General features: G+C 31.4%; 4 protein-coding genes and 1 long non-coding RNA gene across 7 annotated transcripts in view; 2 read left to right on the top strand and 3 right to left on the bottom strand.

Moving 5' to 3' along the window:
- The window catches only part of LOC105137978 (Tetratricopeptide repeat (TPR)-like superfamily protein), a 10,309-nt gene extending 7,294 nt beyond the window's left edge, over positions 1-3,015 (bottom strand). Inside the window, exons 1-4 of the mRNA XM_011043946.1 lie at positions 2,962-3,015; positions 1,489-1,675; positions 1,260-1,392; positions 11-786 (exon numbers count right to left, since the gene is read on the bottom strand). Coding sequence (XP_011042248.1) covers positions 11-786; positions 1,260-1,392; positions 1,489-1,675; positions 2,962-2,990 — 1,125 coding nt within the window. The 5' untranslated portion in view covers positions 2,991-3,015. The remainder of the gene's footprint in view (positions 1-10; positions 787-1,259; positions 1,393-1,488; positions 1,676-2,961) is intronic.
- Positions 3,016-3,993: 978 nt separating this feature from the next.
- On the bottom strand, positions 3,994-5,506 carry LOC105129550 (non-specific lipid-transfer protein-like). Its single transcript, XM_011031668.1, has 4 exons — positions 5,203-5,506; positions 5,052-5,112; positions 4,405-4,507; positions 3,994-4,307 (listed from the first exon to the last, which is right to left on the bottom strand). Exons 1-4 carry the CDS (start codon positions 5,326-5,328, stop codon positions 4,226-4,228), a joined length of 372 nt encoding a protein of 123 aa, XP_011029970.1. The 5' UTR covers positions 5,329-5,506; the 3' UTR covers positions 3,994-4,225.
- On the top strand, positions 4,514-24,786 carry LOC105129593 (uncharacterized). Its single transcript, XR_843105.1, has 3 exons — positions 4,514-4,962; positions 23,567-23,576; positions 24,775-24,786. It is a non-coding gene; the product is annotated as an uncharacterized LOC105129593 (long non-coding RNA).
- Positions 11,336-13,529, top strand: LOC105129562 (Thioredoxin superfamily protein). Of its 3 annotated transcripts, XM_011031695.1 has the most exons (5): positions 11,379-11,478; positions 11,943-11,984; positions 12,083-12,592; positions 13,063-13,116; positions 13,235-13,529. In XM_011031695.1, exons 3-5 carry the CDS (start codon positions 12,116-12,118, stop codon positions 13,355-13,357), a joined length of 654 nt encoding a protein of 217 aa, XP_011029997.1. In that variant the 5' UTR covers positions 11,379-11,478; positions 11,943-11,984; positions 12,083-12,115; the 3' UTR covers positions 13,358-13,529. The 3 variants fall into 3 exon arrangements, with proteins under 3 accessions (XP_011029989.1, XP_011029982.1, XP_011029997.1); XM_011031687.1 differs by having other exon boundaries at positions 11,336-11,478; positions 11,943-12,592; XM_011031680.1 differs by lacking the exon at positions 11,943-11,984 and having other exon boundaries at positions 11,349-11,478.
- LOC105129581 (abscisic acid 8'-hydroxylase 4-like) lies at positions 16,955-20,383 on the bottom strand. The gene is made up of 9 exons (XM_011031707.1): positions 20,081-20,383; positions 19,611-19,932; positions 19,200-19,349; positions 18,833-19,081; positions 18,599-18,688; positions 18,369-18,447; positions 17,903-18,009; positions 17,692-17,810; positions 16,955-17,330 (listed from the first exon to the last, which is right to left on the bottom strand). The coding sequence occupies exons 1-9, from the start codon at positions 20,272-20,274 to the stop codon at positions 17,231-17,233; spliced, it is 1,410 nt and encodes a 469-aa protein (XP_011030009.1). The 5' UTR covers positions 20,275-20,383; the 3' UTR covers positions 16,955-17,230.
- Positions 24,787-25,988: the final 1,202 nt, after the last annotated feature.

Raw genomic sequence — 25,988 nt, 5'->3', positions numbered from 1 at the left:
GCTTAAGAATGTAGGCATATCCCTGTATGACTTTATCGGATGGAAATGGCCAAATCTGTTGAGTAGACCCGGTGTCATGATTGTCAATGAAAGTCACCGCATTTTGTGGCAAGAGGCCTATCAATCCTGGTGGCTTTCCATTTGAGTCCTTCAACCTCCATAACTCTCCCTGCACAGCAGCTTGAAGTATCCCTTTAGATGTGAAATCAAATGCTGTGACAGCACCACCAGCTGCTTGAATCCAATCTCTTATACTGCCGCGGTGCGCATCCTGGTTATAGTCAAGCTTTCCATCCTGACCATCAGCAAGAGAGTCCCATTTTTCACCAACAGCAAAATCTGGTGAAGTATTTTCCATGTAAATTTTGGTAATACTGGGAGCATAACCCTTGACAAAGTCGAATCGCCATCCATCAAATCCTATTTCAGACTTTAACCAATTCATCCAATCTGATAATTCTCTCTGAACTCTTGGATTGAGGTGGTCAATATCAGGGGCAGGCTCGAAGTCATCTCCTGAATCAGGATTTCCTTTGCCATCAGAATAGGTAGTGTCATCGGCACAAATGAAGGATGGCCCCCAGTCAAGGCGATCATCAGAAGTTCCACCTTCAAAAACGGACCATATTCCTCTCTCATCTTGCTTCTCAGCAGTTCTATGGTTTATGACAATGTCTGCTAGGCATTTAATTCCCTTCTGGTTGAAATCCCCAATTAGTGATTTCAATTCATCCTGTGATCCATATCTTGATGCGCTCAGATCATAAAGCCTGCCTGGCATATATCCTAGAAGAAATTTAAATAAAGTGAACGTTAGATGTTTTGTCTCCTGAAAAGGAATTCAATGATCAAAATAAGAAAACCAAATTGTCGCTTTTTCTCAAGTTTTCTTGTTTTTAAGCACATCTCAAATGTTTCAAATTAAATGCAACAACTAAATTTCTCGTCATCAAATATTACTCTTCAGGTCATAGTTATAACACCAAACTTGGGTTCGACGTGACTCAAGACTTGGTTCACGGCTCAAGATTTTGTTTTATTTAAAAAACACTGGATTATTTCATCGACCCGACTTGAGCAGGTCTTGATGAACGAGTTACTGAATTGACCTGATAGTTCGAGCCTAATTAGCCTATCTAGAGGCTAGAATTCAGGTAACTAGAATGTGTTGAGATAAATTTTGTACCTTATAGTAAGAACATATGAGAATAGATTAACGAAGAAGTGACGGTTAAAATGTAAAAATATTTATAAACTACCTTGTGGTGCAACGGACTGAGAGGATGGAGGACGCCAGACATGAGTAATTCCGGCATTAGCCAAATCAGGAACTGAGTTTTTTAGCGAGTTGTACCATCCTCCTGCCTTGTTACATGACTCCCAATTGAACCCCTATCATATGATCACCAAACTCATTAACAATGAAATTTACATATACAGAATCGATTTGGTTCTGAGAGGGATATGTGTGCCATTTTCATGCCTTACCTGAAATAGTAAATAAGAAGAAGTGAGAAGAGGGAAAACTGAGAGAAAGAGAGAGAAGAAGCAGAGAGTGAGAAAGCTCATTCTCTTTGTTTTGCTGTTGGGAGGTAAACTCTGATGCTTTGTTATAGGCCTCAGTGGCGTGCTAGCGTCGAAAAATCCACAGGGTAAACAAAGATGTCCGTAATGGCTGAAAGAAGTCATAGTCAAGCACGAATAAAAGTCATAGTTAAGCAATGCTAGAAGTAGTTGCTAACAGCCTAAATGTTTTTGACCAATTAAAAGTTATGTCCAGTTTTTTTTTTTTTTTAAATATCAGTTTAACTTATTCAAACTTTACCTAGTCGCAATAATAATCCAATTTAGTATTTTTTTTAAAAAAAAATATCAGTTTAACTTATTCAAACACTACCTAGTCGCAATAATAATCCAATTTAGTATGAAAAGAGCTATCAATTCTTATTTAAACTTTATTGTTATAAGATAGATTAGTTTAATCTAGTCCCAGTAATAATCCAATCTAAGTATGAAAGTAGGCATTGATTCTTATAAGTGGTTATCACATTTGGTTGAAAAGTTAACGATGTTAAATTACCGTACATTAAATTATGACTAAACATTTCTAAATCAGAATTTGAGTTAGATACGATGGGTGTGTTCGTCATCTGATTGTCGACCGTCCTTCGGCCCTAAAAACACGTACCGGAGACCAAACCTGTTAAAAAGAGCATCAATTCATGATTATAATTTTCCAATCCCACAATCTCTCATAAACTGGCCACCTAATATAATAGTCTTCAGAGAAGATATTCAAATTGAGTTCCCTGGTAGATCATATTGGTTGATTCTACGCAATAATATAAGAAAACGGTTCAATAAGTAAAAATATCTTTCAAACTACGTATTTTTTTGCGTTACTGCAAGCACTAGCTTACTCTCTTGATTGCGCTAATAGTTTGTAAAATGTTTTTGCCGACTCTGCTAATTTCTGGGAAAATTGGACTTCAATTCTTGGTTCTAGATTCTTATCCCTTGAATTATCAACGTCCTTTAAACCTAGCCAAAATGCTTGACTTTCTAACAGAAACCAAAGGAAAAGGGTTAACCTTTCACACTTGCTCCAGGTCATGTTTGTGCATCAAGTCCTTTCACGTTCCAAATCATGACCAAAGCTGCAACGGCAATCTGTCTTGATTGGGGAATCTCAACAGCTATTCAGTTGGATTTTTAATTTGGGATAGAAATGCCAGTTATTGAAAATGAAGGGTTTGGTCCAGTGAAATGGATAGGGATACTGTCAGTTGTCTGAGGATGCGATTGGTAATCACCGTATAGTGTTTAATGTTAATTTAATGTAGCACAAATGGCAATTGTTAAAAGAGCTTTGCTAGCAGACTGCTTGCAGCTGGCAACACGCACAAGTTGAAGATGGAAGATGGCAGAGAAGGAAAAGAAATGTGAGGAAGAATGGCGTACAAGGCACGAAGTGAATCCAAACAAACCATAAATGAGACCCCAGATTTGTTGATAAGCAAGATGTCAGATAATAATATAAATTTTAGAGCTTTAAATTTAAATTTTTGAATTGAGATAATTTTTTGATATGATATCAGAATTTTGATTCAAAATTTAAATTTTTTGGTTGAGATAATTTTTTGATATGATATCAGAATTTTGATGACAAAACAGCCATAAGTTCGACTCTTATCATCTTTATTTATTTAATAAAAATTAAATATAAAATAATATGAGTCGTTGCAAGTTTTAAATTTAAAAAAATTTTATTTTATTTAAAGAGAATATATTAAAAAATAATATAAATTATATTTTAAAAATTTATTTAAAATCTAATTTTTTAAGTTGAGATAGTACTCGTGAGCTTTTATAAAACATGGCAACTGCTGGCTGGGCTGTGGCATGTGATAGCTCAGCCCAATAACATTGGCTATGATCAAGTCATTTGATTACCCTGTCCAGGGTCAATAACATTGCTCTTTAATAGTTGTTGAGATTTGAGAAGTGAAACGAAACAACCAGCCCCTGTAGCCTTTCAGAGTCTTGTGATCCTACCCACTTATTCCGAATTAGTTCACCTAGCGGAGTGATTTTCCTTTTTTCTGATATGCTGAGTAGATCCAGCCGTTAGCCAGATACCAACATTGTGGCAGCCAGAGACTCGAGTAATAGATGCTTTCAGTTAACAGAAATGGCGCGCCAACAAGATTTTCTAACTCTTTCACTCGATGGTGACATCAGACATTAGTAATCCTTCTCTCTCCCCAATTTATAATCTTTCTAAACCTCGGTTGTTGACATTTATTGAAGACCAGTGGCAATTAGGAAGAAGAAGATCAAGAGTGCAGCGGCCAGCAATAACTATTCTCGAGTCCCCGTCCAAACTACCCCCTCCCAAAACTAGATAGGTAGGTGTGATTAACAAAAGTTCACATCACATGAGCATGGTTGGTGATAATCATGGCAATTTAGGGGTGGATGTCAGATGTGCGCAAACAAACCAAGGATTGCACAATCTAATGATTTTTAGTCCAAGAAACAAGAGCATGTAAATTGATAAACAGAGAGGATTGTGGAGCTTTATGACTATAAAGATTGTTCTAGGCTTACAGCCTCCAATCCAGTCCCCTGTTAAATGAAAAAAACCAACAATTTATGAATTCATCAACAATAACAGACGTTGATGGACAGCTTTCAACCGGTTGTATAGTCTCCCAGTAGCAGCTCACAGCTTAGGACGCTTGGGGAAGATGCCAGGGGTGAATTTCTGCGCAGCACTCAAACTACCCTTGACCTTCAATGCACCCCTGCAAGCATCAAATGAATAAGTTGAAGTACGCAAATGAAGAACAAGCAATGAATTGAATTCGAGCAGTGATAGAACAGAACAGCTAAAGTTCCCACCTCATGAACGCAATCTGGGGATTCAACTTTCCATCAGCAAGCTTCACAAAATCTTCATCCCTTAGGGTAAATGTGGTATCAGGCTTCCCTCCTTCGTACGGCCCTAAATTTCATAACAATTAAACTTGTTTAACAAAAGGATCATGCATGTGTGTAAGCAAGAGAGAGAACAATCCTCGTATCTAATGCATTTTCTAATTGATCTCACCCAAAAACAAACAAGAATATCAAAAGAAATTCAGGATCTTGAAGCTCCAACCAAGTGAAAACCTCATATGATCTACTACAAAGCTAAAATGCTTCCATCACAATCAGCCTTGGTTGCAATAAAAGGGATCAACTACTACACTAATTCAACATACTAAAGATCCTCTCTTTTCATTATCCAAATAAATAAAAAAATTCTTGTCCTTTTGATTTGTTTCTCAGGTTTCTCCCGCCATGTAACAAGAAACAGGGCCAAACACAAGACTTGTTTGGAATCTCCTAAGAAAATCTGATGGGCCCGACGTATCTTACTTGCAAGATGTAGGATGCTAATGGTTGCAAGCTTAACTTGCAAGCTATATATATATATATATATATGGGCAAATCAAGATTCCAATCTGAGATCAGAACAAAAGTAAACATGATGAAAAAGCTCATACCTTTGATAACCTCGCCCTTTTTGAAATCAATAGTATAACTCACCTCATCCTTCCCAATTTTCTGCAATTCAAACCCATACAAAAATAATCTAAACATACGTAAACAATCACAAAAGAAGAAGAAGAAGAAGAAGGGACGGGGATGGGTTACCTCGGGGGCGAGGTTGAATTGATAGACAAGGTTAACCTTGTTTTTAACAGCAATACCCTCGTCGGTCTGAAGGAACCGCTTCAAAAGCTCAAAAATAAAGTCTGACTTGAGCTGGACAGTAGCCATTGCTGAAATGTTATGCCACTTCTGCTGTTGCTTTGATAGAATGGCATATATAAAGACGAAAGATGGTCTTGTAAGGATGAATTGAGTGAGGGGCAGGGGAGGGTTGAGATTATTTATTCAGTTAGATGGAGGTAGTTGACGATAATTATAGGCGCAGTAATTAGGAAGGAGTGGGCCTTAAAATTTATGAGAATTTAATTGATAATTTCCTGCAAGCAAACATACCATAGAGTTACCTCTGTTTTTTTATTTTTTATTTTATTTTATTTTGTGTTTTTTTATTTTCTATTTATGTAGTTTGGTGAAGGTGGAAGATGAAATATGAGGTTGTTTCTTTCCTCCATTTTGGGAACCTCTCTTTATTGTGTCGATGACGTATCTCGTGTCTTCGTCGGACTCGTTTAGAAATTGACTTGAAAAATCTCATTTTTTTTAAGTTATTGAATTAATTTATATTTTATTAGATCCATTAGGATCAATATTTTTTTATTATTATAAAGAAATGCTTCCTTCCTTTTTTCAAAAAAAAAAAGAACTCCTAAATATTTATCTGACTATGTTTAGATTAAGTTTAATTAAATCATTAAAAATTTAATCAAGTTAGTCAAGTTTCAGCATGTTAATTTTAATTTAATTTAATTTAAAACTCTTTGATATCAACCTGGTTAAATTTAAGCTTTAATTGTGTTTGATTAAATCAATAAAAAAATAAAAATTAAGTTGAATCAACCAAGTTTCACTAACCCAATATTTTAGTTCAATTAAAAACTTGATCAAGTAAAGTTTAAATAATAAATTTAACTACATAAATCAAATCAAGTTAAATAATATTTTATTAAAACAAGCTAAATCTCAATTTAATGCTCTTTTTCAAATAAAGTTATAAGTTTGTAAGACAATTCTCAACCATGTTTTTTTAATATTGTTCATTGACTCCATCATTCTTGGTGTTAGTTTTATTGTATAATATATGAATGTTATTTAAAAAATAACATGAAAAATTGATGAAAAACATTTTATTGGGAAATGCAGATAACATTTGGGATATGAAATTTGTAATCATAAAATTTAATTGAAAATAAATGTACAAAATAGTACCTAAATCTAGGTTTATCCTTCTATCCATTACCTGCATGAAAAGTTTTTATTATTATTATTATTTTTCTTGGTATAAAGCATAACAAGGCAGCGACCAAGGGGTGCCACTACCACCACTAGAAAAAATCACCTAAGAAAATTGCCCATTGTATATAATTTTTTTTTTTTTTAAATGCCGTATTGCATTTCTTCTTCGACGTATACCACTGAAAAGTATTCTGCACAGGAGGTTGAGCCTCGCCGGATGGCAGTCAGACAGCTAGAATCTTAGAAGTATTTTTGAACTAGTCGACGACCGAAAACTAATCAGATTTTTTTTATTTTATTAAAAAAACTAAGAAGGAAATTAACTTTGTGGAGCAAGATCCTAACCTGGACAGTTGCCCCTGGTTTGCATATAATGATTGATTTTGTTGAAAGAATATGGAGAAGAAAAGAAAGAAAGTTACCCTTTTAGTAAATAAAAATATATAAAGAAAGAAAGTTACTCTTGTGTAAATAAAATAAAATTTACACAAGAGTAACTTTCTTTCTTTATATATTTTTATTTACTAAAAGGGGAACTTTCTTTCTTTTCTTCTTCATATTCTTTCAACAAAATCAATCATTATATTCACTAAAAATATCTCGAGTCATAAAATAATTAACACATTTACAATATAATTCCCAACACATAATCAGTTTAATAAAAATCAAACATGAAATTTAGTTTGCATATTACAATCGTATGTTTTCTAACAAAACTAAAAAAATACACCATTCATAGTTAATTTAGATTTATAGAATTCTTTAGTTACAAAATTATATTAGCAAGATATGCATTGGTTACACAAAATACCAATGTAATATCCATTATTCATCACGACATTATACAATATCTGAAATTTTATAAATTATTTAAAGTAATTATTTTATGCACAAAAATTATTTACTAATATTATCATTACTGCTAAATATGTAATTATCTAAATTTCACATAATCTACAATTTCATATAATTTTATCAAACTAGCATTTATTTCAATTCTACATTAATGATTTTCTTCAATTTCCTAGTAACCAGTGCATAATTAGGGCACTAATCTCTCTACTTACAAGAACTGATTTCTTCAATAACACATTAATCAAAGAATCATCCAATTAATTTAGAGATTAAATTCTCATTTACCTATTAACTATAAATTAACTAAGACATCGTTCTTTGTTATATCAACATAAACAATATCATTTATTATTTCTTCATCGGTTAATTACTTCACATTCTAACTCAATAAACTATTATTTTATTTATTAACTTAATATAATTCAATATCATTTTATATCTTCAAGGTAATCCAACAAATCTAAGATTAAAATTTTAGTTTAATGTATATTTTATTTCTTTCAAAAACTGAGTTCTATGTTACAACTTCATAAAAAAAAAAGGAATTATATTCTTTTCATTGATACGTCTAGGATTATTTTTAAATGTAATATCAAAATTGTTTAGTAAATTTTAATTTGACTTTTCTTTTATTTTTAATTTTTATCCAAAGTTTTATAATTCTGATTTAAATAAGGTTGATTTTGTTGGAAATATATCTTCTCTTACTTTGACTTATACGTGGAACTTATTCCAATTTTTAATCACTATTAAGTTTTAAGTCCAGATGGAATTTGAACAATGAAGTTGTCTAATTTTTCAATTTTTTTCTTTTAACATATAATAAATATTTTTTATTTTATTTTTCTCGTTGTTCAATGTAATTATTTTTTGTACCCAAATTTCATAACATTCTTTCATCATAATATTGCAACTGGGCACTAAATACTTTACATTACTATGATTTTTTTTAAAATACTTATCATCTTAACTTGTTTTCATGATTTTCCATCCCAATTTCGACAAACAAGACAAATTTTTTTATTTTTTCTAATTTTTCTTATAAACCCTAACCTAGAATTAAAAAATAAAAAATTAATTCTAAATTACATTCAATATAAATTATGAAATCAAGCTTAAAACATTCTACATGATATTAAAATAAGTTTTAAGCCTCAACTAGTTGAAAGTTTTTGGCACTCCTTCTTGGTCAATTCTAAACCCTTTTTATTTTTAAAATTTTTTCATTTATTCCTTTTCAATTCTTGCCCTGATATTGTTTCCCCCACGGCATAAACTAATCTCATTCAAATCCCCTTCAATTTTGATGTTTTCTCTCTCAATTTTTTGTGAAAATAATTGAAACCTCCCCCCTCTTTTCTTCTAAGTGCAATTGGATTAGAGGTTCTTAGTCTTCACTCTTGGTAAATTAGATATTAGCCTTGTTAGTTTATTATTTTATTTATGTTTCCATCCTTTTTTATATAATAACTTGTGGTATATATACTTTTTGTTTCTTTTAATTTCATCCATTGTGGAATATACATAAATTATTCCATAACAAAATAGATGAAATTAATAAGGAGAAGATGTGTTTGAATGAAAAAACAAGAATAAAAAAATTTAAAAAAAAATAATCCTTGAGATAATTATGGAGTGGATGTGTAAAGATTACTTGTTTCCTTCCTCTTTTTTTTTAAAAAATTAAACCAGTCCAAAACTCGAGTTATTTAAGTTTGGAGTTCACCCGCTAATTTTATTGGAGTTTTATAACTAAGGTTATTATATTTTTATTAATTTTAACATTTAATATAAATTAAAGTAAAATAATAATATCTACTTTTTTTTAACATATAAGTTTGAAGCCAATATATATAATAAAATAAAATTTTTAAAATTTATTTTATTTTATTTTATTCATCATTAATCAAATAAAATAACAGAGAGTACTTGTACTTAATCTGGTTAATTCTTGGTCTTCTAATTTTTGTTACCAAACACTTTCTATCTCACCTACCTATTTGGTTTGAAAACCCCACCACCTAACCTAAATTTAGTTATATATACTTCACATGATCTCATGCACCCAAATTAACAAAACAATATATTTTAAAAATAATAATTTTTTACACAAATTATTCCATAACAAAATAGATAAAATCAATAAAGAGAAAATGTCATTGAATGAAAAAACAAGAATAAAAATAATAAAAATACTTTTATCCTTAAGTGAAGGTACAAAGAGAACGAAAAATAATACATACATACATACATACATGTGTGTGCGCGCGCGCGCGCAGAGAGAGAGAGAACTTTTAATTTTAAACTTCGTAGAGAGAGAGAACTTTTAATTTTAAACTTGTATAATTAAAGCATATAAAGATAAAAATAATTATTATTATATAAGATTTTTAATGAGTTCAGACAATTTCAATCCTTTTTTTAAAAAAAAAATTAAATCAATCCAAAACTCAAGTTATTTAGGTTTGGAGTCACCCGGTTAATCCCATTCAAGTTTTATAATTAAAGTTATTATGTTGTTATTAATTTTAATACTTAATATAAACTAAAGTAAAATAATAATATCTAATTATTTTTTAATATATAAGTTTGACATCAATATATATAATAAAATAAACTTTTCAAATATTATTTTATTTTATTTATCATTAATCAAAGAAAATAATAGAGAAACTTCTACTTAGTCTGGCCATGATCTTTTAATTTTTGTTACCAAACACTCTCCGTCTCACTACTTACTTAGTTTGAAAAACCCACCACCTAACCTAAATTTAGTTATATATACTTCAGATGATCTTGCGCATTCAAATTAACAAAACAATGTTTTAAAAATATTTTTTTTCATGTACATAGATATAAAAATAACAACAATCAAATTATTTTTTAATAATGTTGAAGTCATGTGATTAATTAATGTTAAAAAATAAATCATTTTATATTGTTTTAATTATTTCTTGTTTAAAATTGAAGTTTTTATAGAGTTATTTGTTAAAATTAATTATTTTATTATTGTTCATGTGTTGTCATATCACTATGAAAATGTCTACCATAACGTTATTCAACCAAAATCTCCTAATTTTTTTTTTATAAAAAAAAGAAGTTATAGTAGGAAATCCTACCACCAGGATTTTTAATAATATCACACATAATTACCCACATATTCACTCACACAACTAAACTGATAGTAAAAAATAATGATATTTATTATAAGTGATAACATTTAGAGATAAAAAAACACTATAAAAATAGAAGTGACATTTAAAATATTTTATTTTTGTTTTACATAATCTTACTTGTCAAAAATGTTATTACAATCCTTTATATATATATATATAAGTACTAATATTGAATAGAAAATAAAAATAAAAAACTATTTACTGCAATTAGAAAACTAAAAAGGTATAAAAATACCGAATAAAAATAAATAAATTTCCTAGACTAAAAAGAAAATAGAAAAAAATTAAAAAATATGTTTTTTTTTCCAGGAATCTCCTACATCACAAAGGACCACTTAATCCCTTCATATATATATATATTTTTTTTTTTCTTGCTAGTTATTTTTTTTATTATTTTAAAAAACAAAATAGTTTCTTTACCATAGTTAGTTATTTTTTTAGTATTTAAAAAAACAAAATAGTTTCTTTACCATAGTTGACTATTAATTCTGTGTTTTTTAAACACACTTTTAGGTCAGACGAGATTGAAAATCTTGACTAAGTTTGAGGACAGCCAAAGGACAAAACAATTATATTGTAATCTAGAGCTGATGGATGACTAAGTTACGAACAAATATAAAATGACAGATTCAATATTGGGTTTCTAACTAAAATGAAAACATAGAAATTAAAAAATAATATCCAAGCCGAATGCCAAGAGACTACTCAGATGCACTTGCCGGCCTCTTGAACTCCTAGCCCTATTCCATTCAGGCTGCAGCCTCTTGTAATGGTCCAGGCTAATTTAGCCAGACTTAAATACTGGCCCATTAGAGAGGAGTGTAAACAAAGAAAAAAAAAAGGAAAACAGATCGAGCTTGGAATTTTGGAGAGAGCATGTACGGGAAAAAAAGAAACGGATATGGTGTCTCTTGTCTGTCATCTTCTCATTCGAAGTTTTGAAGCTTAACAGGATATGGAAAAAGCGCGAACCTTTCTTCTCCAATTGCAACAGGTAACCTCTCTAACATAATCTATAATATCTGAATCTTCTACTTTAAACTTTTCATGGCAACCACATTTACTCAGGCAATCTTAAAGTCTTTGAATTCTCTGCTTTGTCGATCGAAGTTGGAAAGATAATACCCACTTCAGTTTAATTGTTTCCCTTTCAATTGTTTTGTTACAGTGTCATGTAATATTGGAAAAAAACTGAAAATTTGAGAATTGTTAGACCGCATAGAGATTATTTTTTGTATAGACTAAACATGATATGTGTGGGGAGGTTTTTTTTATCCCACTTTTGGTGGTAAGAAGAGAATTTGAAATATTATTTGTATAATTTTAGGAACATGAATATCAAGAAATGTATTTTTAGGACAACCTTTTCATGACATCCTTTGGAATATCTTTTTTTTTTTTTTTAATTTCAGATATTTCCAATGAAGTAATAATTCTGATATTTCTGGTTTTGTATAGTGACGCACTGAATGCCACTCAGTTGATGGAATGATATGAAGAGTGAGGACTTTTTGGATGATGAATATATCAGTTGATGGATATATTGTTGTTGATATGCCAAAAGTTTAGCTTGTAAAATTCTTGTTTTTTTTAATCAGCATATAGATTGCGGAGTCTCGCTGAATGTTGTCATGCAAAAGCAGAACATTCTGTATTCCAAGGCCTCTTTCGGTTTTGGAAGGAACCCAGATAGACAACTTGATTGTAGAATTCCTTGTGTAGCTCCAAGCATGCTTCCTCGTAGAGGTAATAAAAAGTCATGTCTTATGAAGGCAAAATTCCCCTCTATCACTAAATATGAAGGCTTGAATTTTCCAAAAAACAATGATGCTTGGCGGCCTGGGAGAATCAAAGCTGTGGTTGATGAAAACCCAGGTGAATTATCCGATGAAGATGATGATCTCTGTCCTGTGGATTGTGTTAGAGAATTCAAGACTGATGAGGAATTCCTTAGAATTCTTGAGAAGGCCAAAGAAACTGATTCTTTAGTGGTGGTAGATTTTTATCGCACTTCTTGTGGAAGCTGCAAGTATATAGAGCAGGGGTTTGCAAAATTGTGCAAGGGTTCTGGTGATCAAGAGGCTGCAGTAACCTTCTTAAAGCATAATGTGAGCATTTCTGTAAGCTTAATTTGTCCAGATTGCACAACTCATATGATTTCTAAATACTGTTCAAGGACCATGCACGAAAAGCACATAAATGTTTGGGAGTTAGTGACCATCATCAACCTAATATGGTACTCCCTCAACAAGCTACCAGCAAAAAAGTAGGATGTTTGTGATAACTTGATGTTTATTTGAATTGTGCTATCAAATATATTAACAAAAATCAGCAGACAATTTCCGAAAACCATTTAAGTAAGAGGATATTAATCTGAAGGTGGCTCAATTTAAAAGGATGCTTTTTCTAGCAAAGCACCTATTGTCATTGTTGGACTCTCCTAGCGAGGTTTTGGCCTATTTTGATTGAATGACCATCAGTTTCAGCATGACTTTATTCTGCAATAAACCAAGAAACATATCTTTTATATTCTGGTTTCAAATGAATGAGAGTTTCCGACTATGCTATTTTAATGCAGGTAATTGATGAGTACGATGAACAATCTGAGGTTGCTGAACGACTTAGAATCAAGGTAATATATGGTATCTAAATGCTCTTTTTTGTTCATTACGATCGCACTATGCATCCCACTGATCGTTTTTTTCCCAGTTGATATTTATATTGATATGAGTGAACCTGAATCGATGCAGACTGTTCCCCTCTTCCACTTCTATAAAAGGGGAGTGCTGGTAGAATCTTTCCCTACCAGGGACAAAGAGAGGATTCTTGGAGCAATTCTGAAATACACTTCACCAGCAGCTCAAGATACTTAAGTTGAATATGGTTCTGTCCAACCTCAAACTTATGTACAAAAGTAATGTGATACTTTATGTGGAGACAGATTTGATTAAGTGACATATAGGACATATTCATCTGCAATAATATATAGGGTGTGCTTCATTTGGAACATAAATTTTTCTTTAAGCATACAAGTCCATCTTCGAACTTCTGTTGTTTCTATTTAATCAACAGTATCGTGATGTGCTAGTCCGGTTTCTGCTTTTGAAGGGAGCGGGGGTTACTTCATAACTTTAAGGTGTGCTGGTCATTTTGCTGCAGCTGCAAGAGGTAATGAGCCACCATCTTGTGACATTCTATACAAGTGCAAATGTTTAAAGCTTGAAGCATGCTCTAAGTCATGGTTGAAGCTGTTTGCTTATACGAATGGCATTATCATTGTTGTTACTAAGAGTATACATACTCTTAGCGCGGAAAATTCAGGATATAGGAAACACCAAAACAAGGTAGACCACAAGAGTCCTGGTGGAAAGGAATCCAATCTCATATTATTTACCACACACCGATTCTTTCTTATTAAAAAAGAAGCTATATTATGATCAAGGATACATGCTAAAAAATATTGAATTTTCACTGCACATACTCATAATTTACTGTGATTTAAATAATAAATTTATTATTTTACATTGCTCTCTAAAAACATGTTTTAAGTAACATGTGAGTCAACATTAGATAAAATAATACCAGTTAAATTGAATAATATCATCTTTCACCACGATATTTGAAATTTCATGATACCCTCTTTCACATAGGACAATTCATGTAATGTTTTGAATGGTGATTTGCCACCAACTACCCTTTTTTTTCTTTTTTTCTCTTCTCTCTCTCTCCTTCTTATTGAATTTCATGTTAGCCATGAAAAAAATAAATTTGTTCTGTTATTTTATAACATTTCATATTTGGTTCTTAATGTTTTGATTTTTAAGTTTATATTTTAGTTTTTTTATCAAATTTTAATTTATTTTTAATTTTATCATTAAATTCATAATCTTGATTTTTATTTTTGATTTCGATCCTTTTGTGAATTTGATTTTTCTTTTCAATTTAAAATTTTATGATATTTAATGTTAGGCTTTCAATGTTTTGATTTCAAATTTTAGATCCTAACCCTTTTATCAAATTTTAATTTGTTTTTAATTTTATTTTTGGATCCATAATCTTGGTTTTTTACTTATTTTTTTTAAATTTGTTCATTCTCTTGTTTTTTATTTTTTGTTTTGGATTATTTTTTTAATTTGATTTTTCTTTTCAATTTTACCCTTTGATATTTAAGGTTAGACCCTTAATGTTTTGATTTTCAATTTTGATTTTGAATCCTTAAATCAAATTTTAATTTGTTTTCAATATCATCCTTGATTCTATAATCTCATTTTTTGTTTTTAAATTTGATCTCCATTCTCTATATTTTATTTACGATTCTTATGTAAATTTGGAAATTTTGGATTCTTATGTAAATTTGATTTTTCCATTTAATTCAAGATTTTAGATTGTTTTATTTCTATTTTTGGAGAGTTGGCTGGGGAGTTTATTTGAGACAAGTACATGGTTATGTATCGGGTGGGTTAACTTGAGTTAATTCAAGTCAAATAAATTTTTGATTTTTTTAAAAAAATAATATTATTTAAAATAATTCAAGTCAAATAAATTTTTTATTTTATTAAAAAAATAATATTATTTAAAAAATAAATAAAAATAATCAAGGAATTTTGACTAAGTTTGCATTGAATTGACCAAATTAGTGGTCAATTTTTGTTTTTAATTATTCTATACTATGTCAATTCTCTCTTAATTTTTGTTTTAAAACCTAATTCGTTTTAAGTTTCAAATTACTTGAGCAATGTATCAACCCTAATAATTATTTTTTAATTTTTATCTAAAATAATATTATTTTAAAATAAACCAACTAAACTATTTTTTTATCCAACCAACTAGTCCACCCGCATCTTAACCTAGCAAACCTACAATAAGGACCACATTGTCGTCCATGAATCATGACATTCACTTTCAATGTCTTCAATTATCGAGAGATTCAGCACAATGATCTGTCCGTCCAATGAACGAACAGCATGTCGTTTATTTTGGCAACCTCTTCCAAGGATTCCCTGATCCTGTATCGTGAGAGCCCTCCGGAGGGCCGCCTCAGGTCCTCCAGAGAGAAGCTAAATACAGGGAGTGGGCCCACATTGCTTGATTGGCTGGTGCGGTGAAACCAAGTGCTCTTACTATCCACCGTACAAAATCACTGCAATATGATTGAGGAAATATGAAAAAACCTGTGCAAAAATTCTTCTCCGACACCGGGCGTCCTTCAGATATCGTGAAATCTGGAGCCACTTGAGAAAATACAACACCATTAGGGCTATCAAGCTCCAGTAGCCACATCTTAGTAGGGTCCATGACCATAATCGAGAAAAAGATTTGTAGCTAGCCAAAGTCTGTGCCCTTTAAGAGGTGCCTTCCAGCCAGAGGTGCCTTCTTTTTGCAACGAGGCCAATCACCGGGCAACAAATGGCTCTCGTGCAGCCTCTTTCAGAGGACTCCCCAGGGGGCCAAATGCGTGACCACGCTTCTCAGACAGACACGTGGCCATGTAAAAAATGTGATGCTGCTCAACTCAAGATGGGCTGCAGTTCCAAAATTTCTGATTGTTTTTTCCCTCATGTTTCTATATTGTTAATATAAGTTTTAAAAAATTTTAAAAAAACTATTTAAAAATTAAAAAATATTTTAAAAAAATAACCGTATTATAATACCAAATATGATATCATAATACCAAATACACTAATAATATAGCTTTTTTTACTAGTTTTTTTTAAAATAAATTTTAAAAAAATACATTTCCTTAGGGTTTTAAAAAAATATGTATTTAATGAAAACTATTATGAGATAGACTTTTAAATATAAGATAAATAAAAAATATATTTTATTTTAATTTTTTTAAAATAAAATATAAAATATAATCATGTTCGACATCCATTGTAAAAAATAGTAACTATTTGATTAATATAATAACCTTTTTCTATGGCTTAAAATTAAAAATTATTACAATACTAAGCATATTTTAAAAGCAAGCTCACCTGAAAAGCGTATATTTCAACATGCATAGAAAATATATTTACACATTAGATAAATAAAATAAAGTTTAAAAAGAAGTTTGAATGTATTAAACAAGTTTTTTTTTTGGATAAAAATAACTGTAATTTTTTATTTAATAATTTCATCCCTGAAATACGTTCTAAAGTCCAAGTCCAAGTTCAAGAATACCTTCAAATTCGACTCACAACATAATGTTCTTGAATTTTCTGTAGTTTTCCGATCATCTTTGGACTCTTTCTTTATTTTTCTAGTTTTGGAGTTCCTTTTCTTTTCAGCCTAGATCGATCAAACTCTTATTTAAATAGTTTTGTAAATTATTTTATTACAAATCTTAGAATTTATAAAATGTAATCTCTCTTTACAAGTTGATCTGGAGTTTAGAAAGCTCTGATCTTCTATTTTATTGTACGACGTGTCATAACAATAACTCAGGAAATTTGGATCGATTCGACATGCATGGTTGCTAATTTAGAATCAAACCCTTGTGGAGATTATTACACATATCCCAGAATAGATATAAAAAAAATGGATGAATCGGAATGAGAATTATAAGAGATGGGATTTGATATGAAAAATAGGAATCTCTTACAATCCCCAAATGGGCCTTGGGAGAGGATATGGCTCAGACCCTTCTGCTAATTAGGAGCAAAAATAAGAAATACTTGGCTAAAAAGGAATACAATACTATTTGTTAAAATAACAAGTGAATTTGGAGAAAAATGGCATCCCAGCTCATGAAAAGAGCACCAATCCTAGCTGGTAGATTCTTTCCAAAATCTGGCTGGAAGTCCATGCAATGGCACAGGGAATGGGCCATACTGAATCCCACTTTGAGATCCCACCACTTTCCATCTGCAAAGCAAAATAACAAAAAGCCACTGTCAATTCCTTACACACAGAGATTGAGCAATCTCCAAGGCCCTCAGCAACGCACCAAGAATCTGCTCTATCTCTTAGATTTCTTATAATCCCCCCCCCCCCCCACAACAAGGTACCCTAAATCTGTTTTGGATTAAACGCTTGAGATCACTTAACTGTTTAGATGCTAAAATCTACTGTACTTAGACTGCAATGCTAAGGGCAAGCATATTAGGAAAAAGTTTTACAGGCAAATCTCGTTGGAGGGGACCAGCAGAAGGATATCTCATATTCGTTAACCAAATATAGACAGACAATACATTCAATGTATAGTTGCTGTGATTTTCGGCAATACCTGAACTTGGTGAGCAAATGGTGGATCATAACAAGAATCTCCAACTTGGCAAGTTCATTGCCTGGACAGGCATGTTGTCCACTACCAAATGGCATATATGTATTGGGTTTTGGTGCAACCTACACACACACACACACAAAGTGAGATAAAAATCTGAAAAAAAAAAGAAATTCCTTGGTCACAAACCAAAAATTACTATGTTTATTCATACCTCAAATCTTGTAGGATCAAATTTCTGAGGATCGCTGAAATATTCTGGATTGTGATGAATGTTCCTGAACAAAGGCATCACCTTCCAACCTTTCGGAATCAAGTACCCTGTCACAAAGTTCGGTGTGAGTCACTTTCCCTAAACGTCAATTTCTATGATAAATGTTGAAAGAATTGTGGCCAGATCCAATATAAGCTCAATTGACCACTCCATCTAAGCAGGATCGTCTATGATTTTAATCTTGCATTTTCTCTCCGAATATTGAAAATACAGTCGAATTTGACCACCCCATCTGAACAGGACACCTAGTTTTTTCGCTAAATCGATATGGGTAGGTCTCCAGGGATAGCCTAACTGTCGGGACTTGGATTTCTAATAGGAGTCTTAGATTCAGATATCTGGAAATTCAAATAGATATGAGTTTCTGGAAATTCAAATAGATATGAGTTGTTCTTCCTATTATTACCCTTGTATTCGACATCAGCCACTGCTTCCCTAAATGTAAAAGATATAATGCTTGCCATTCTCAAGCTCTCCAGCACAACCTGCCAGCCCGTAGTTTCTTGCTGTTAGCCATTTGTATAACAAAATGATATCCCACTAGGCAAATAAGTAGAACTACAAATTTACAGTCCCAAAATTCATGCCTTGTGCTTGGAAGTGTTAAAATCACAGCTCTGTAACATGATTGCATACCTTGTGGGTTAATGGCATGCTCCTAGTTTGACTCCAACTCAATGGTTGATTTTCCTCATCATTCAGTTTGCGAATTGCATTTTGCTCGGCCTATAGGAAACATCATCATCAATAATTATCAACAATTAATACAATTGCTGTATCTTTAAATAGAATTCAAAGACAGACAAGAAACAAATGTGAGAAAGACTTATTCCAGACCCTGCTGATGACTTGGCTTGTTCTTAATCATACCTTTACAGCATCTAGAATTTTCTGGTTGTCATGGAGGTACTTGACAATCCATGTCATGGCGCTAGCTGTGGTGTCTTGAGCAGCAAAGAGCACTCCAATAATGTTATCCGCGATTTGGTCATCGGTTAAGACTTCTCCTTTCTCATCTTTTGAGTTCAACAGACAACCCAAGAGATCCTTTTCTAGCAACCTCTTCTCTTTTCTTTCACAAATAATATCACCAAGAATCTTGCTTAACCTCTTTCTTGCCTGTAGGACATCCATTTTTTAGAAATTATTTGAAGAGTCAATGCATGTCGAAGGACAATTTATGAGACATCATATAACAAAATCTGATGGCAAATGTACTCTTGTTTGTTACGCTCACCAGCACTGCCTTCTTGAAAGGAGTTCCCGGGAGGCTTGTTGGAAAGGAATTATAGCCTTTATCCACAATTCTGTAGTTCCTTTTCAATTCTTCTCTATAATGGGCTTCCAAATTGCCAAAAATTGCTAGTATTCCTACCTCAAAAGAGAACTGCAAAGATAAAGCACAAATCCATGAGAATTATAAGGATTCCGAGTAAGAGCATGTAAATAGTGCAAACAGGACCTTTAAAAGGGCTCGTTTGCACAAGCAAGGAATATAAAACTATGTAAAGATTCACTAAGAATTAACACTTAAAGAAAGCCATATAGAATCTAGGCTGGGTGCAACAACATATCAAAAGTAGAAAAGTGGCATTAAAAAATTGATCTGTGCTAAATGTTGACTACATATTGAACCGCACCAACTAACCTTTTTCATTTCTTGGAAGGTGTTAAGGACATGTCCACCATCCCATGAGTCTAAGGTAGAGGCTGCTGTAGCTGAAATATCAGCAACCAAATTTCGAATTGCATCCAGAGACAAGGATACCTGAACCAACTTCCTTAGACGGACATGGTAATCTCCTTGATGAAAAAAAAGAGCTGACGGACCGATCAAATGTTCCTTGCTTTTGGGATACGTTGGCTTGAACAAATGAGCTTGAGTCACAAGCACAAACCGAGCTGCCTCAGGGCTAGCCAGCATAACACTAGGGCAACCAAGAATATGGGTCTTGAATATTTCTCCATACCTATATCACCATGTACACCACATTCAATTGCATGCAAACAAAATGTTCAAAAAGAAAACTAACACGCATTGGAGGGAAATAAATGATGAAATCAGAAGGATTCAAAGATGATCATGGGAAATAATTAAGAGTGGACCAAGAAAAGAACCTTTTTTGTTTGGAAGCAAAGAACACATTTGGGTCTTGAGAGTAGAGTTGAAGAGTCTCTCCTATGTAAGGCCATCCCAACGAACCTGGTGGGAGCTTAATTCCTGTGCAGGGTTCTTTGTTGTTTCTTTTCTTAATGATATAAGCCACTACACTTGCAAGAAAGATGAGAACGTAAGCAAGAATCCCTCCCATCTCTATCTCTATCTCTGTCTCTGTCTCTCCCTCCCCTGAGAGATGGTTTTAACAGCAGTATCGCACAAGGTATTAGAATTGGTTGTTCTAGTCATGGTGAGAGCGGGAGAGGAAGTCGATTTATAGATGTCCAAAAGAATAAAAGACAAAAAAAAAAACATCTAATGTGACCTCTCTAGTTATATATGGTATTAATTTAATAGGAAACAAATCCAGACAACTTTTCATTACACGGGCGAATTTTACCATTGAGGATATGGATATATATGCACACTCATATAAACAGTTTGGAAACTTTAGCTACCCTATATTTTTAAAAAAATTAATTTTTTAATAAAATTTAATTTTTTTATATATTTAAAATTGTTCTGATACACTAATCATAAAAATAATTTTTTAAAAATAAAAAATATCATTTTAATATATTTTAATATAAAAAATATTTAAAAAACAATCATAATGACACTCTAAACAATCACTCAAGCCTATCCAGATGTTATACAATTTCTTGCTAAGGCCTACTCTTTATTGTAGGTCCAAGAATTCACCATCCATTGTCTATCACTCCTGTTTACTGTGTTCATATAATCTTCCAAGTGACCACACAGAATCACTAATCCTTTTTACTTTCTTATTCCTACCCCCCAAGTCTAGAGTGAAGAATTGCTTCACCAATGTCTAAGGGCTTTTTTGTCACCCATGTAGGCATGTGGGGATAGGGGCCTTTTACTGTTTACGTTCTTGCTCTATCTAGTTGTCTACCATATTTATGGACTGCACTTAACAGATTGAATTTGGCTTTTATGGTAAGAATGGTGTTGGTGGTGGTGGTGGCAAGGGAGAGTACTTGGTAGAAACTCTAGATTCGTGGGAGAAAGCTCTGTATCACAGAAGAATCAAAAAGCATTGATGATTATGTTCATATGCTTCTCATTAATTCAATTTGCCTGTTGGTCTTTAAAATACAACTATGCTATTGTATACCTGTCATGTGTCCTGTAATATAGAACAAACATAGAAGAGACAAAACTTGATTCGTTAAATTTATAAAAATATAAATATAAATTAAATCCGTCTTTAAAATAATTTTAAAATAAAATTTTGTTATTTTAAAATATTAAAAAAATACAAAGAACAGATATAAAAAACACAACTTGTTTTGTTAAATAGATAAAGACAAAAATATAAAATAAACTTGTCTTTAAAATACTTTTAAAGTGAACTTCTGTTATTTTAAAATATAAAACAAATAGAAAAAAATATAAAAGACACGAAACTTCTTTTCTTAAATAGATAAAGATAAAAACATAAAATAATTAAATCCATTTTAATATAATTTTAAGATGAATTTCTGTCATTTTAAAATATAAAAGAAAATTTATACATGATCTTTGTTCCAATAATCTCATAATAATAATCAAACTCCACAAAATCCTGGTTAAAATTTACGTGCTTAAAATTTCCAACAAACCCCGCCATAACGTGAAATCCAAATCAAATAGATCAATGAAGATACTCCCATACAGCCTCATGAATAGAAATTTCTAGGAATTTCATACAAAAGTTGATCGATTTTCAACTCTTCTATTTGGTAGTTTGGGCAGGTAATCTGACGTGATGCCACCGTCCTATTTAATCAATCCAAGAAACAACTAGTGTCTTCTTCTTGACTTTCATGGCCTTCTTACAACTTCTCCGGCGTAAGAAGCTGGAAGAAATCAGTTTATTGTTGGTCCTGGCGGTGCTATTTTGTTTTTTTTTTTAGAGCTTAATAATAATGTTAAACATGTCACAGAACAACATCAATTAATCGTAGTTGTGTTTGATTTATCCTCGACATTTATGGTATTACATTCGACTACAAAACATGGAACACACAAGCGCACACTAGAAGACATTCCCTTCGGACCACCACGACTAGCTAGTTCTTCCATATGGCTCAGAACTTGCCGTACGAGTCCTCGTTAATTTGCTGAACATTGAAGCACCGCCTCATTAGCGGCGTGATTGATACGAGTCTTCATTTGACCGTTAGGGTTGATAGTAATGAGACTTAAGGATAAGTGCAATTCGTTTTGCTTCCGCTGCAGGGCAAAGAAACAAAAATGGAAGTGACGGTGTATCGCGGGAGTTCACATATCTCTGGATAAAATAGACAAATACTGGAAAAAGGAAAGGGATAAAAACGTGTAAGATATAGAAATATAAAATAAATTTATTTTTAAAATATTTTTGAACAAATCTTTTTTTAACAAAATAAAAATTACAAGAGGATATGTACATATTTGGGAGTGTAGTTGTTTTTTTAAAGTGTTTTTTATTTTAAAATATATCAAACTAAATTTTTTTATTTTAAAAAATTATTTTTGAAATAAGTATAAAAAAATTCAAAAAATAAAAAAATAATTTTTTAATAAAAAATAATTTTTTAAAAATATAAAATTGACCTACATTTTCAAACACCATCTATATCCTCTTTCTCCCTACTATATTTAAATTGAAAAATAGAGTCAAGAGTATTAAGATATGAATATTTGGTTTGAATTTCACGATTCTATTAGGAGAGATCGACAGGGGCAAAGGTAGAGACGGGAGCTTGCAGGGGCCAGCTCTTGCGAGGAGATTTTTACTCGGGCCCTCCTTAATAATGTTTATAGTTTTAGCCTGGAAAATTAAAAAATCTGAAAATTTACCCCCTTTAATATTTTTTCTAATTTACCCCCGTTAATTTCATTTTTTTAGCTCCGTTCCTAAATATAGGAGTCTTAGACCTACAATTTCTAGTTTCATATGAGCATACATAGAATTAAAGTATGAAGAATGGTTTTAATTTTAAAATAGTAACTAAACACTAACAATTGTTTTTAATGAGAATCTCCATTCCTTGATCAAAAGCTTTTTGGACAAATTAAATAGATGATTGTATTGGTGAAATATTATTACTGTGATGTTGATGTTGAATTCTCAATGGAGCCGGCCTTCAAAAGCAATTCTCAGTATGGTCAATTGGGGTATAATTTCCAGGGACTCGAGTTCGAATCAATATTCTATTGTGAATAGAGTTTTGGAAGAAAAATCGTGTAAAAAATAGAAAGATGATGAACCAGTGAAAGCAGTAAATGAAGATGAACAAGAATTGTATTTCGCGACACACGCATGCTAAAGTGCAAGATTAGTGCTGGTTCACCTCGTGCATCGTGCAATCAAGGATTTAATTTATGAACACTTTCAATAATTGTGATTAATTATCTGATTACCTTTTGATTGATTGAGAAATTCTAGTAAATTCTAGTCAATCACATGTCACTTCAATCCCAGTCTCGACTCTACAGCAACGTGGTAAGAAGCAGACAACGAACCCAAATTCATACATGGAAGTTGATTGAGGTTTATTTTTTTAAAATACAATTAAATATATATATATATATATATATGTACAATAAAAAAAACTAAGAAGATTGCGCATCTCAAAAATTATTTTTAAAAAATATTTTATCCACAAGTTAACAACTCATTCTGATTATAAAAAACATATAAGAATAAGAATGAGTTGTTAATTAACTAATCTTCATTCCTTGATCAAAAGCCTTTTTTTTAATTATTAGAATTTATTATTTGATAAAAATAAAAACAACTTAGTTATCTTTCATTTTTTTTTCTCTCACCTAATATAAACCATTAGATTTAAATTTACAATGAGAATTAAACTATGTCCATTCATGCTTTTTTAAATTTCAAACTCCACTTTTATTTATTAAGTAGATGTTTGTTTGTCATAAGACACTTTTTTAAATAATTAATATAAGATCTTAATTACAAAAATATAATATTTTACCTAAAGTCATCAAACTCGCAATATATCATATAATTAATTATTATTGTTATTGTCATCATCATAATTATTGCAGCCTCTACCATTACCCTCCCCATCCCAGCAACAACTGACACCGCCAGTCCTCCTTCGCAGAAACTCTCGGGAGGGGTAAAATTTGTTTCCAGGCTGAGATTACCAAAATGTGGGAAACGAGCCGTGTAAGAATAGATAGATAGTTATTCATGACTTACTGAAAGCACTGAAGAAGTTGTATTTCGTGACACACGCATGCCCTAAAGTCAAAGATTAAGATTGAGTTTCTGTTTTAGACAGCAATCCCAAATTATTAAGTATGTTTGCCATTACTTAGAGCCATCATTATTATTCTAGTTTACTTTTGATTTCATCTCTTACTGTATATTTTCTTTGTTTGAGAGCTTGATGAAGACGTGCCTTGGGTCAAACAAAATGGTCGAAAGATCTCCCTTGGTACGCCCATTCTTGCGTGACCTAACTATCCAATTTCGATCTTTAAACAGACTTGCATCCCGGGTGGGGCAGGTCTAGCTTGATCTTATTGGCAATGATCCCTGCATGAAAACGCGCTTTAGTGGCTTCTCCGTCCAATGTGCCCTAATCTCGATCCTTATCCTTTCCTTGGGCTTCGGGTCGTTTCCTCACATCAGTCATGACTCTCTTAACTTAAAGGTTGTGAGCTGGATTATTCTTTCTATTCTTCCCCTCTCCCGTTGCTCGAGTGATGCTCGAGTGAATACAAATAATATTATAATGAATATTTATATTTTATATTATTCAAGTTTATTTTTATATATATCAATTTTAAATAATTTTATTTTTTTATTATTTAATATAATTTTATCTTAAGCATTCTATATAATTTTATTTTTAAAAATATTCAATATAATTTTATCTTAAGTATTCTATACAATTTTATTTTTAAAAATATTTTTTAATTATCATGGATGGAGTTATTGGCAAACACAATCTATTAGTATTATTCAAAAAGTTGGAAAAAAATTTATTATATGTGCCATTATTACCAATGAAATTAGTCCATCGGTAATTTACTAATAGGAATACAAATGAACTTAATCTGACTATATATTTTAGAGAATTGAAAAAAATTTACTACATATGTTACTATCACCGACAGAATTATGCCAACAAAATTATTACAGCGGGTAATTTTTTTAACATGTGTTTTTCATCTGTAAAACAATTTGTTTTAAAAATTTTATTACTGATAGAATTAACAATAAAAAATGGCATTACCAACGAATGCATTTTATCGATGAATTAGTTAGTAAAATTTTGATTGATGGAATTGTAATCTCATGCTGATGAAAAACTTTTATCAGTAAAACTGTTAAATATTATAGTATTACATCAACATTATTGTTGAAATATTAATGAAAGTTTCATATGCCTATAAAAAGCGATTTTATATTATTTTATACACCATACTAATATTGATAAGATCAACCCTTGTAATTATCTTTAATGTTAATTTACAATAGATGACCCTTAAATGATTTTTAGATTTTTATATTGAATGTTTAGATATTAAGTAATTTTATGTTCAAGGATGTTGATATCAAACCCGTAAATGTTTGAACCTGATTCATAGCTAGACATAGAAAAGTTGAGTTTAATATTTTAGTAGAACCATAAATACTTATATTTAGCACTAAGCTCAAGAAAATAAGATTGAATATCTTGCAAAACCTTTTTTCTATAGGTCTTCGTTTTTTTAGGCCCTTATTCTAGATTTTTGTTCTTTCGGTTTCTTTAGACATGGGTTTTAAGAGGAATTTTTTTTATATGAATCACATCATTAGGTGACATTTAATATATATATATATATATATATATATATATA

Source organism: Populus euphratica, unplaced genomic scaffold, assembly GCF_000495115.2.
Source record: "Populus euphratica unplaced genomic scaffold, PopEup_1.0 scaffold2.1, whole genome shotgun sequence".
Lineage (NCBI taxonomy): Eukaryota > Viridiplantae > Streptophyta > Magnoliopsida > Malpighiales > Salicaceae > Populus > Populus euphratica.
The sequence above is the reverse complement of the archived record's forward strand: the minus strand, read 5'-3'. Positions and strand labels throughout refer to the sequence as shown.

Coding starts and splice junctions, on each gene's coding strand:
- LOC105129550 (XM_011031668.1), bottom strand. CDS start 5,328: ATGGCTACTGTCCAGCTCAAGTCAGACTTTATTTTTGAGCTTTTGAAG. Junction 4,508..5,051: donor AAAGGGCGAGGTTATCAAAG/GTATGAGCTTTT, acceptor TATGAAATTTAG/GGCCGTACGAAGGAGGGAAG. Junction 4,308..4,404: donor CCCCAGATTGCGTTCATGAG/GTGGGAACTTTA, acceptor TGATGCTTGCAG/GGGTGCATTGAAGGTCAAGG.
- LOC105129562 (XM_011031680.1), top strand. CDS start 11,440: ATGGAAAAAGCGCGAACCTTTCTTCTCCAATTGCAACAG. Junction 11,479..12,082: donor TTCTTCTCCAATTGCAACAG/GTAACCTCTCTA, acceptor TTTTTTAATCAG/CATATAGATTGCGGAGTCTC. Junction 13,117..13,234: donor CTGAACGACTTAGAATCAAG/GTAATATATGGT, acceptor GAATCGATGCAG/ACTGTTCCCCTCTTCCACTT.
- LOC105129581 (XM_011031707.1), bottom strand. CDS start 20,274: ATGGGAGGGATTCTTGCTTACGTTCTCATCTTTCTTGCAAGTGTAGTG. Junction 19,350..19,610: donor CCTTCCAAGAAATGAAAAAG/GTTAGTTGGTGC, acceptor TTATCTTTGCAG/TTCTCTTTTGAGGTAGGAAT. Junction 18,448..18,598: donor GCATGCCATTAACCCACAAG/GTATGCAATCAT, acceptor ACGGGCTGGCAG/GTTGTGCTGGAGAGCTTGAG.